Source organism: Myripristis murdjan, chromosome 14, assembly GCF_902150065.1.
Source record: "Myripristis murdjan chromosome 14, fMyrMur1.1, whole genome shotgun sequence".
In the NCBI taxonomy this organism is placed as follows: Eukaryota; Metazoa; Chordata; class Actinopteri; order Holocentriformes; family Holocentridae; genus Myripristis; species Myripristis murdjan.
Window position 1 is genome coordinate 1,488,514 of NC_043993.1, and position 12,631 is coordinate 1,501,144.

Consider the following 12,631-nt stretch of genomic DNA (forward strand, 5'->3'; position numbering starts at 1 on the left):
TCGAGAGACCTCTGTGCCGGGAGCAGCTGAGCGGAAACAGACATATGCCTAAGAAGGAACGGAACAGAGGGAGAAAAGTATTGTGAGGTAACACCAAAGTACTGTGAGAGAACGCTGCATTTATTATGAAAAAATACAAAACATTGTGAGAGAATAAAAAATATTGTGAGGGAAAGCAAAAGTTATTGTGAGGTAATGCAGTGCTATTCTTCCAGTCAGGAAGAAATGACCTGATTACAAATAATTGTAACTGAACAAAAAAAGAAAAGAAAAAGTAACAGGATTTGTTGTTTTTGTGGGGAACTAGACAAGACAACAACAAACCAAAGGACAAGTTTGCTTTAAAGTCACCATGCAGTTCTTCAAATGACTGCCAGGATTCTTGAAAAGCAAGACAAGATTAAGGATATGTGAATAATTTTTTCCTCTCTTTTCTTGGGTAGCATTTCACATTAACACCAAGTTCCTGCTGTGAACATGCATGGAAGAACAAGTCTGAAAATGTACTAATAATTCCACAAAATTAAAGGGGAAGACTATTTAAAATTGCCCAGGTTAGCAACTAGCAGAAGCTGCGCACTGAACTATTATTCTGAGGTTTGAATAATGAGATTCCTGTGATCCTTTTGTATGCAGTTTGCCTGTTTCCCTTTGCTTTGCCTAATGCCTGCTTCCAGTGTCTTAGCTTTTAGTTCAATATGTGAAATATGCAACAAGTTGGAATGTGAACTCATCACTCGAGAGGGCTCCTTCTGCACTCGGTTGAAAACATTTCACTTTCACTTTTGAGAATGTAAGAAATCTTTATTGCTTATTGTCTTCTTTTTTCCTCTCTTACCATTGAGGACATTTTTATGCTTTGACCATTTGTACTTTTCAGGACACACCTAAATTACTTATTAAGAAATGATAATTCAAATCTTAGAACGAATGAACCTCTCCTTATTTTTATTTTATTTTTTTTTAACTATCCGAAAGGCTTCTTCTTCTTCTTCTTCTTCTTTTTTTTTTTGTCTTGTAATGATGAGATTTCATTATCTGGATCAGGGGGCGAATTTCAGGGTTGAATAAATGTGTTGATCCATGCAGAAAGCAGTTCACAGTGAAGTGTGTGTGTTTCTCATCATTGATGGAAATGAGTAAAAGAAATAAGTGTGGCATTTCATTTGAAAAGCTTTGTAACAGAGGTGACGATGCATCTGGCATGCTGAGGTTTAACACTGATGATTTGACTGCTACCTGTCTCTTGATCATGGCCTGACTGCTGCCATAAATACAAAACAAATCACTGGTGAACGATGAGGCCGAATAATACACAATCACTCATTTTCCTCTCCTTGTATGAAATGCATGTTGGCACTCATCACATTTCAAATCCACACAAACCAAACAAGACACTGAGATGCAGTGTCATCATCTTCTCTGATTCCCCAAATGCCACGAATCCCAACATGAGCCTCTGTTTGCTCACTCTGAGTCTCGCAGCCAATGCTGTCGGTGTTGAAATATTAAAAATGATGTCAAGCATCTGCAGCCGTTGGACGAATGATTATTGGTCATTGTTTATTGTTTGATATTTCTGCCATTGTGTTACAAATTGTGTTGAACATATTTTCCAGAGAAAAAAGTTTGAATTTTTGAGGATAAAGTCACACATTTAAGAAAAAAAGGGAAAAAACTCAGATATTATCTGAGATTAAAGTCATAAATTTATGAAAAAAAAAAACAGATTTGTGAGAAAAAAAAACACATGTACGAGAAAAAAAATGCTAAAATTAGTATGCTCCTATCACAATGCTCTAACCCTTATACACTCTAAATAAAGATAAATAAATAAATCAGTAGGCGCCTAACTAAAACAAAATGTTTATGACGGATTTGTGACCAGAATAACTTGACACACAGAGCTGAGGGGCAGCTCAAATTAATCTTCATATTCCCAGCTTTCAGATGATGTTTTCTTCTGTTTGGCTGCTGCTGTTGACCTTTTATTTCCCCTGAAGAAGCCACCGACCTCCACCCGCTTTAATCTGCACAGAGAGAAGAGCATCACAATGAGACACTGTGAAAAGTAAAAGTAAGTGTGAGATTATACAGGTTTTTTGAGAGAAGAGGAGGGAAGGACATCTTCAGATAACGCTGCTAAGAAACAGGTTTGGTTGAAGGTCAGGAGAAACATTCCTTTGATAACAAAGATACTAATTCCAACAAAGGCCTGCAGCTTAGCAAGCTGAGCAAATACAGTAGGACAGACCGATATTAATCAGTACTAAGTATCCAGCAAGATATAATCATTGATACAGTTTGCTACAAAATGGTGGTTACATGTGGCACTTGGTCTCTCTGTTCTTCCATCATCCTTTTTTTTTTTTTTTTTTTTTTACTGCCATCTGTTCCCATTTCCTGTTACTCATTTATGATAGTTTTCCCACATTTTACATTGCAGCAAAATCACTACAAGTTATACATTATATAATCAAAATCCCTTCACTGTCAAAATATGAATTTCTGTTTGAACAACCGCCTTATAATGTTCTGCTTCTGCGGCTAACAAAGCCCTCAACATTCAGACACCACACAGCTGATAACTGGCTGTGGAAAGCAAAACGTTTCCCCGGGGACTATTTTTCCTGGTGGAGGAAGAGTTTTTTCACTTCACCCCAAATTTCAAAAAGTCCTGAAAGCACAAAAGTGCTGCTGCTTTTAGGAAAACTCACATGGATGACTTTATTCCGCTGATGGAAAACTGGTGTGAAGAAAGTCTCTGAAAGTTCATTTTCATATCATAGTGGAATGAATGGAAACCAACGGCTGGATAAAAGGGAGGAGAAATGATATGGCAGCTCTAAAATACCACTGCTCGCTTTGGGAAAAGATTTTGTCAGAAACATGAAATTTATACATTTTGTAGATTATGCTAAACATGCAGAATCACTGGTATGGTGTTTTAATCCTTTCATCTTGTCAGGTGATGATAGATAACAAGGGAGCATGGCTGTGAGGATCCATCTTAACTCTTGAACTCTCATTGACTTCATCAACAGGGAAATCAATGGAAGGCAAGTATCTACCTTAAGTTAGTTGAACGGTGAATCAGGCCAGTAGTATTCGACGATTTCTTCAGCGTCCTCAAAACTATCGAAATTTTCATCAGCAGAGCAGCCTGGTCTGGGGATGGTGGGGTATCCACGTTCACAGAAAGTGAGGCATTCTCCCAGCTGGTACATATCAAAGTTCAGTGACTGAAAAGGCAAAAAAGAGAGAAAGAAACACAGCATGATGGGACACGACAGAAAAGCACAGGCTGGAATTTCACACTATTTTCATTATTTAAAGATTCTCTTTTACTTCTTGGAGCACAAAATAACTGAGTGTCAGCAGGGATGGTTCTATACAGCTGCAACGGTTGGGGGTTCAATTATCTGTGCGGCTCAGTGGGTAGAGCAAGCCAACGCCCACATTAATCGTTTGACTCTGACCGCTGCCATTACTGTTCAATGAATAAAAATATGTCAGACATTTGGCAAAGCGTGCATCATGTGTCTCCACCTGCAGGGGGAGATGCAGAGGCTAAAACTGGGCTAAACAGTGTCATATGAACACAGTGAATGGGACTTTTCCAGAAAATCACCTCTTTAAGTCCACATTTCTCAAATGGGAGGATGTAGGCCCTTAGTGGTAGGTGGAGGTCACCGTGAAAAGTTGCCTTTTATAACATATATATTTATAACACATATTTATAACATTTATTTTTTTTTATATATTTTTTTTGCTGTCTTCCTATATAATGAGGCAGAACCCTCACAACTAACTTCTCTACAGCAGAGGAGCAACATTACTTTTCAGTGTGAACAGCGCTAGAGCTCGATCTTTATGGGATTTAGCTCCATTGACTGCCATGTATTCTACTGTGTTTAGCAAGCGGTGGTATCTGGTGAAAGTTTGTCATTAGAGAGGTGTTTTCACACTCCTCTGCTGAGGGTGAAGTTGTGTGTGTGTGTGTGTGCACGCCCTGAAAATCTGAAACACAGTCTGAGCACAGGGACCGTCTGTGCTTTGTCTGTCTCAGAATTTCTGATTGTTCTTATAGTCCAGTCATTTTATGAAAAAACCTAGGACAAATTGCAAGAGAAGCAAACTCAACTGATTTTGTATCCTCAGTTTGTCCTGAGTGAGGGGAAAAAAGTCCCAAGAAATCCCATTGGTGGAAAGTTTTGAAAATCACCTATTTATGACCACATATTACCAAAAAACACTGTTTTTAACACACGGGGAAAGGGGTTCAAAATTTTACTTTCAGATATCACTATAAAAATTCACAATATGATTACACACACAAAGACAAGAAAAAAAGTCAATGACAAGTTCTTTGAATTATTCTGTTTACACATGCATATCACACATTATCTGATTTGATATGCGCTAATATGAGGAATAAATGCCAGAAGAGACATTTAAACAGTGAATTAAAAGGTTACTAGTAACCTTTTAATTCACTGTTATATAGTAACCTTTTAATTCACTGTTTAAATATCTCTTCTGGCATTTATATTCTGGCCTTATATTCCTTATTAGCGCATATCAAATCAGATAATGTGTGATATGCATGTGTAAACAGAATAATTCAAAGAACTTGTAATTGACTTTTTTTCTTGTCTTTGTGTGTGTAATCATCTTGTGAATTTTTATAGTGATATCTGAAAGTAAAATGTTGAACCTCTTTCCCGTGTGTTAAAAACAGTGTTTTTTTGGTAATATGTGGTCATAAATAGGTGATTTTCAAAACTTTCCACCAATGGGATTTCTTGGGACTTTTTTCCCTCACTCAGGACAAACTGAGGATACAAAATCAGTTGAGTTTGCTTCTCTTGCAATTTGTCCTAGGTTGACCCCAATTTTGGCCTAAAATTACTGGACTATTATGTTTTGGTTTTTCTTCTTATGTATTTGATTTTTTTTTTTCATTGTGGATTACTATTTTTGTAAAGTTATTTTACTTTTTTTTAATGGAAATCCAAATAAAGAATAAAGAATAAAGAATGATGACTGAACTGGGCAGCTAAAGTGTCACAATGGTGTAGCAGTTGCTCTTGTGAACTCAGTTACATTCAGTTAATAATGTCAGTAAAGAACTTGATCTATCTATCTATCTATCTATCTATCTATCTATCTATCTATCTATCTATCTATCTATCTATCTATCTATCTATCTATCTGTCTGTCTGTCTGTCTGTCTGTCTGTCTGTCTGTCTGTCTGTCTGTCTGTCTTCCCACTTCCAAAACAATGCATCAGGCTGATATTCCCTACTGACTGAGAAGCAGTGGCAAATCCAAATCCTAACCCATTGACTGTCTCTGGAGCAGCCAGGTTAAAGTGAGGCGTACCTGACCGCCTGCCATGTGGAAGGCCACAGCCACATTGTCCCAGACGTAGTACTGAGACCACCGCCTGGAGACAGGGACAGATCCCATCTGCCTGTAATAGGGCCACTCGACCAACTTGAAGCTAGGAGAGAGAGAGAGAGAGAGAGAGAGAGAGAGAGATAAAGAGAGAGAAAGAGAGAAAATTTCAACTCCTTTTACATCAAACTTCAATGATTTAAAACAATCATTGAAAAGATTTTGCCATAATCTTGAAACTGTAAGTGAGATATAAAACCTTTGAGTGTACCTATATTTCACTCTGCCTTGAGGTGTTCAGCAAGTTACAAACATTTTTTTTATTATTTGCTTTGCTGGGTGAGTACGAAAACAATTTTATAATTTCGTCATAATTTGCTTTTGCATCTACTCACCAAGGACGTGCGTTTACAGGAAATGCGTTTAAAGGAAGTGCGTTTTTTGGCGAACCACAAGCCACTCGCATCTCCAGCTTCCCGTACTTCCTGACGTAACTACAGATGTCTACAATGTCATTTTGACTTTCAAGATATCTCTAATCATGTTTTAACAAAGAACAATGAGAGTTATAGATACATCCAGATTCAAATATTTCTGTTCATTTCATAAAATTCAAAACTTGATTAAAGATATCTTCCATTTAATCATGACTAACTGTAATTCTAGTTTAGGGATATCTAACGCTCTATTTTAATTGGTAAAACCTAATTTAAGATACCTAAAATGAGGAATTACAACTAGTCATACTTTCTCTCTCAAGGTCTAAAAGATTTAAAAGTTGTGAGTGAAAATGTATTAAAATCTTTGAAAAGATTTTTTATGCAATCTTGAAGCTGTTAGTGAGACAGAAAGCCTTTGAGAGTATTAAGTAGATATTGTATACGAGAACGGAATACAAAATGTGCTGTTTTGATCTGCTTTGCAGTCATTTCATTTTTTTTTTCATTATTTGTTTGTTGGGTGGCTAATGAAACAGATTTGTAATCGAGTCATGATTTCCTCTGTCTGCTCACGACGGCTCACAGGAAGTGCGTTTTTTCTGCGCAGAGCGACTTGGCACTCCTTGCCTCTGCATTAGGCGTAAAATGGTTTCGCATGTTTATTTATTTATTTATTTATTTATTTAAAAAGGGACAGTACATATTAATGAACAATAAATGTAAATATGTCGGATTATAGCCGTAGGCTAATTTCCATCCGTAGTCCCTTGGCAGGTTGATGTTCACAGTGGATAGAAAGTAACGAAAATAGACAAATCATACGAAAAAAAAAAAAAAAAAAAAAAAAAAAAAAAAACGGGTACACAGACTCACACAAGACATACACATACCGTCAGAGCCAGTGTGCAAAGAAGAGAAGTTGGTTACTACAAAGTGCCAGTGCAGAAAAGTGCTAGTGCATGTTTACAAAGTGCCATTGCAAATGAGAATTGCACATTGCTCTTGTCCATCTATATTGCACAATGCCCTTAGAGAGTGCTAGTGCATATTATACATGCTGCTGCATAGCGTCGGAGTATATATAAACAAGAAAGGATTGCACATTGCCCAAATTTGCATATTGCAAATTAATTTGCATATTGCAAATTAAGAGTGTTGGGGGAAAAAAAAAAAAAAAACCTCGGGTATATAACGAATTTACACATGGTCACAGATCTGGTTGTTCCTTATCCACACCTTAAGAAGCCTCTTAAATATTGCAAAGCTGGAAGATTCAATGACTGAGGATGGTAGGCTGTTCCACAGCTTGCTACCTTCATAGGACATTACATTTTGAACTATTGCGGTCCGCCTGAAGGGCACTTCACAGTCACCTCTAGAGGTGGCTCGTGTTTTTCGCATCATGGAAATATTTCTGTTGAATAATAAAGACAGAATATGTTAGGATCGAGTCCTTATTGAAGGAAGAATGTTTGTTTTTAGCGAGTTAAGTCTCCTAACTTTTTCCTAAACTTTACTTAGCATGACTGTGACTGCAATTCGGACTGGCCTAACCACACCTTAATTGCTGTCTTCCTCTTTCCATCTGCAAATTTGCATGTGTGAAAAATGCGGGCACTTGATGCATAATTAATTATAGGGCTGGGCAATATATCAATATTATATTGGTATTATGATTTGAGACTAGATATCATCTGGGATTTTGGATACCATAAAATCATGATATGGCATAAGTGTTGCCTTTTCCTGTTTTATATGCTGCATCACAGTGAAGGGATGCAGTTTTCTGAACTTCTCAGACTGGCTCTTCTAGAGTGTTTGCCAGTCATAACATCCAAATTTCTAATGATTGTCCATATCACCCAGTCCTAATTAGTCTGAATTAATTTAGTCTTTATTTTGGTTACTAATGCGCAAACGTACACACTGATGACACATTTGGCTTTCTGTTCAATGCCTTGTCTTCTTACAATGTGGAAAACCGTGGTGTTTTCTCATCCTAAAGTGTGGCACTGTTTTGATGCAAGATGGGATTTGGTAGTTCAAAAAATGTGCAATGTCACGCAATAATTGGTGGTAATATGCTTCTGGTCTTTGGCTGAAGTGGTTGAAGTGATTAATTTTAAGTTTCTAACAGTTTCTCTCTGTCATTCTCTCTCTCTCTCTCACACACACACACACACACACACACACAACAGTACCGGTGATGCTGGGACATGGCCTCAGATCTCCAGATGAAGGTCCCGTCCTCATAGGCGCAGACCTCATCAGGGCTGTCAGTCAGAAGGGGATAGTCTTCAAACAGGTAGTTGTAGTCCTCGCTATGGACCAACACGGAGTACATCACTTCCTGTTTGTAGAGGACCGTGTCATACACCCGTAGGACCGGTTCCATACTGTCGCACAGCTGCACAGGCAAAACAAGGGATAAAGGAAGAGGAGGTTACAGCTCATGTAAATACATGTTGTCATCATGTACATACTTTGCTGACATTATGCACACTTCTTTCTAATAACTATGTATTTCAGTTGTTTCTTCTTGACCGTCCTTATGTTGGAAACTGCTACTCTGCAGATCATGACAATGAATTTGAAATGTATTTATAAATATTGCAGAAATAAGATGTTATGATTGGTGTGCTATCCTGAACACTATTTCAAGTATTCAAATATTTTGGGAATTCAGCACCCAATATTATACATATTTAAGTGTGGGTTGAGCCCATTTTTCAACTGTTGATAAGCATTACTACAGCAATCCTTGAGCTTATTTTAGTCCGGATGTGTGTCACTTTCATTGGTCTACAATACACTGATTAGACAAGTGGTTTAAAGTGGAGTCCCAGGACCCCCAGGGGTCTTTGAGGGGGCTTCCAGGGGATCCTCAGTTAAATGTAATCCGCTAGAAACTGTTAGAATGAAAAAAATGTGCCAGGGATCATGTTTAACATTGTCTTTGTTCTGGTTAATCTCACCACAATTTGTCAGCGTTCAAGTATAACAATTTATATATAATAATTTAACCCTTTGAAACCTGAGCAAACTCAATTGATTTCCTAAGAACATAAAAGAGAGTGCAGAGGGTCTGCCAGCTGTACTAACTCAGCAGAGGGTCTGCCAGCTGCACTACCTTAAAAGAGGGTCTGCCAGTTTGTACTAACTCAACATAGGGTCTGCCAGTTTGCAATGACTTTTCAGAGGGCCTACCTGCTCGCTATATGCATCCAGCAGCTCCTGCACGGGGAAGGTGAAGCGGTACGAGCCAAACCTGGACGTCTCCTTGAAGGCCGGGGAGGATGCAAAATCCCACAGGAAGCTCTCCTGGGAGATGGCCTGCTGCACTGTCCGGTATGGGAACCTGTTCTCGAGGAGTCTCTCCTCGGCTGCATCCACCTCATCAGGTCCCACTGACAGGCTCCACCATATCAGGTTCATAGTCTCCGGGTCTTCAGGGTCCTCCTCGTCCTCATCTCTGTATGGTGCACGGAAGCCAGAGTCTTCTGCAATGCCGATTAGGCCATCTCTGCCTGTGTCATGTCTCAGGTAAGAGACGTGAAACTCCGGCCGTGGGTATTTTGGGATGTTTTCTTTTCTTAAGTACCTATTACGACCTTGGGTTATCATTTTCAAAGCCCTTAGCTTCAAGTGTGCACCTTTGAAGAAAGACTCAGTAAATCCTCTCTTGTTGACACGTCTGTCCATGGCCAAGATGAGCTTCAGGGACTCAACAAAAAACAAATAAAGCAGATTTGATGAACAAAGCTGCTAGATGCCAGAGGGTCTGCTGACTTATACTTCCGTGTTTGACCACAAAAAGAAAAAATAACTGAACAGCTGGCACGTCATGGAAAGCCCCAAGTGCTGATACTATTGCTCCTCCTTGGTTTCAAGTCAAGCCATGTTAGCCTTGCCCCTTGTGGAGACCCAATGTCAACATTAACCCATGCAAAACTGTGCAGGAAGGGGAAGTTAGCAAGGGAAAAAAATGCTTGAAAATCTCTTTGACACCTGAATGTTTTGTGGCATGTACAGAAAGACTGTAATTTAAAAATTTCAATGAAAACTCAGTGCATAGACAGGTGAGACACAGAGAGAAACATTAAGATAAAAAAGTACATTATTGGTGTCACAAGGCTTATCTCACACCTTTAGTGAAAGAAGCATTGTGTTTACTTTGCTAGCCACAGAATTTTTCAGATTTGCTTTTCATATTTGACAAAATGAAAGACTGATTATGTAATTATTTATTTATTTTTTGACTTATTTATTATTTATAATTTATACATTAACTTTGTGAACATGGTTTCAATTTGTCAAATTGTTCATTGAAGTAAAAAATGAATTAAGTGAGCAATGGAAGTGTTTTATTCAAATGATACAAAGTTAAAAAAAAAAAAAAAAAAAGGATTATCAGATAAAAATGATAAACAACAGAAATGTTCTATTGTCTGTGTCTATGTTTTGTCCTAACATAATGACAAAGTTATGCTCCTGTACAATTTAAATGCAGGGGGAAATGTATTTTGTGCCAGATTATGTTTTTGACATATCACAAAAAAGTTTCTAATCAACATACTGTGTCTTGTATTTCATGTTGGGTGGCATTTTTGCCCTTTTCATTAATGTATGCTGATGACTTAGTCGTCCAGTCTCCTTGTAGTACAGGCTTACAGCAGCTGCTCATGACTGACCAAGTTATGGTGTGTGGTATGATTTTAAACATATCTCTTAAAAAAAGTTGTTGTGTTTGCTAACACGATGGAGAATCAGAGGCAAAAATTTTCCTTCATTCTTTGTGGCAGACCAAGCATTAATTGTGGTGAACATAATGAGATACTCACATCACCAGGACTGATCTATGTGATGATGACGATGATGACGTGCAGCACCGTCGTGCATGTAAATTCCATACGTGTGCAGTTAAAAGAGCTTGTTTTCGAGCCTCCTGTAGTCTGCTCTATACCGCCCACTGGTGGCACAGTGACAGTAAAGCAGAAATGAAACAGCTCCAGGTAGCATGTCATGATGCATTCAGAATATTGCTTAAGCTCCCAAAATGGACAAGTTTGTGCCTAGTAATGGTAGAGATATGAAAAAGTATGAGTTGGTTTTGGATGATACAGTGAAGCACAATAAAGTTCCAAAAATGTCCTTTTCAAATACTTTATGCAATGTATAGCTACAATATCAATCCATAATAATCTGACTGCAAAGACTTTATGTTTGAAGTTTGAATATTGTGGTTTTCACTTTTTTGGTTTCAAAAATGTTTTCTCAGTTTGAATGATTTACATTTTATAGCTCCTGCCGTCTATAACAAGTTATTAAATGAAGGACCACTGTGCCATCTTGAAACGCTGTGATCACTATATGTCTTTTACAGTCAATATCAATAATAATAATTATATTGTGATTCTGGTGATTCTAACATCAGCAGGATTTCCTTGTTCCTAAATCCCATTGCAAAGTAGAATTTGATGAGGTCATCAACTGCAGGCCTGATACACTGCCAGCAGCAGTGTCTGTAGTGTGTGGCTGATCTAATCTTGCAAAGTCAAGCCATGTGCTTCCTTGGTCAAAAATATCATCTCAGGATTTCCAATTTTTTTTTTTCCATAAATTTCTGAGTTCTCTCTTTTGTTCTCTGAATATTATCTCCCATCCCCTTCCCCGGGCTCTGTATTTTTTTTCCCCCCTACAATGGCCCTAATACGCCATCAGACACGCCGTTGTAAAACACCATTGTTGTAATATTGTGAGCTTGCGAAGCCGCTCAATAAACTTAAACTTGAAACTTAAAGTGATGTTTTGCTTTGGTGCAGAAAGGTGAGATTAAAATCACACAACAAAAGCTTTAGTCTGTCAGAGGGGTTTTCCAGAAAGCAGAAATATAAACTAAATAAATGAATTTCAAAACTTTGAAAATTCATAACAAATCAACCATATGTGCTACAGCTTTGCATCTTTCATCCCAATACCGAAGAAACCTTTGTACACTTTACACTTACACATCAGTTTTTCACTTACGGAGCAAATCAGTCATTGTTAAACACAACTTACCAACATCTCCATGCTGTCTTGATGCAATATGTGTATTTTCAGGATTTGGTCTTGATGATTTTTTATTATTATTTTTTTTTTAGTGGTTTGAAATCTGCCTTTTCATGCATAGGCGGCTGTTATCATGTGACTGGCTTAGTCAGTTTGTGAAGCCTCACATGACTTGACACTTGCCCATTAGCTCAGTGTGATAAAGCCTTGTCCTGCATGCCAGAAATTGAGTTCAAGCCTCAACTGATGCAAAATGCACATTAGAATGCCACCTTTCCTTTCATCCTATTCTCCACTTGTTGCTCAGAATTGCCTAAAATTGCCCCCACACCCACAAGGTTTGTTTAAATGTCAATTATGGAACCAGAAAGAAAACAAATGAGATGACCCTTCCTACATTTTCTAGATTGTAACAATTTCTAGTGAATTCAAGAAGAAATTACACAAAACAGAGCCGCTGACTTCCGCTGAGTTATACTTTGTATGATGTGCAGGTAGAAGCCGGCCACAAACTGACACAGCCACAGGGTGTCTGTTAGTTTGGCTGGATGACTATCAACTTAACCAGGGGTTCCACAATAGGGGTACACATCCACCTAGTGGCACATTTAAGTACTGCAGGTGGTACAGATTTTTTTTTTTTTTAAAAAGTCATTTTAAAAAATATTAGTCATGCATAATTCCTAAAATAATTAGCCTATGCTATAATAAATTCCACAAAAATAAGTGTGATAAAGCAC

General features: G+C 37.9%; 1 protein-coding gene across 3 annotated transcripts; it reads right to left on the reverse strand.

Moving 5' to 3' along the window:
- Nucleotides 1-1,546: 1,546 nt before the first annotated feature.
- On the reverse strand, nt 1,547-11,942 carry LOC115371973 (uncharacterized). Of its 3 annotated transcripts, none has more exons than XM_030069643.1 (7): nt 11,901-11,942; nt 10,682-10,809; nt 9,048-9,563; nt 8,042-8,247; nt 5,386-5,506; nt 3,072-3,242; nt 1,547-2,030 (listed from the first exon to the last, which is right to left on the reverse strand). In XM_030069643.1, the coding sequence occupies exons 3-6, from the start codon at nt 9,540-9,542 to the stop codon at nt 3,078-3,080; spliced, it is 987 nt and encodes a 328-aa protein (XP_029925503.1). In that variant the 5' UTR covers nt 9,543-9,563; nt 10,682-10,809; nt 11,901-11,942; the 3' UTR covers nt 1,547-2,030; nt 3,072-3,077. The 3 variants fall into 3 exon arrangements, with proteins under 3 accessions (XP_029925503.1, XP_029925501.1, XP_029925502.1); XM_030069641.1 differs by having other exon boundaries at nt 9,048-9,791; XM_030069642.1 differs by lacking the exon at nt 11,901-11,942 and having other exon boundaries at nt 9,048-9,791; nt 10,682-10,983.
- Between the last annotated feature and the right edge of the window lie 689 nt (nt 11,943-12,631).

What these genes read in the sequence shown, in the direction of transcription:
- LOC115371973 (XM_030069643.1), bottom strand. Translation starts at nt 9,542, where the DNA reads ATGGACAGACGTGTCAACAAGAGAGGATTTACTGAGTCTTTCTTCAAA. An exon ending in TGGATGCATATAGCGAGCAG is followed by an intron (nt 8,248 to 9,047) that starts GTAGGCCCTCTG and finishes TTGCCTGTGCAG; the next exon opens with CTGTGCGACAGTATGGAACC. An exon ending in TCCACATGGCAGGCGGTCAG is followed by an intron (nt 3,243 to 5,385) that starts GTACGCCTCACT and finishes TTGCCTTTTCAG; the next exon opens with TCACTGAACTTTGATATGTA.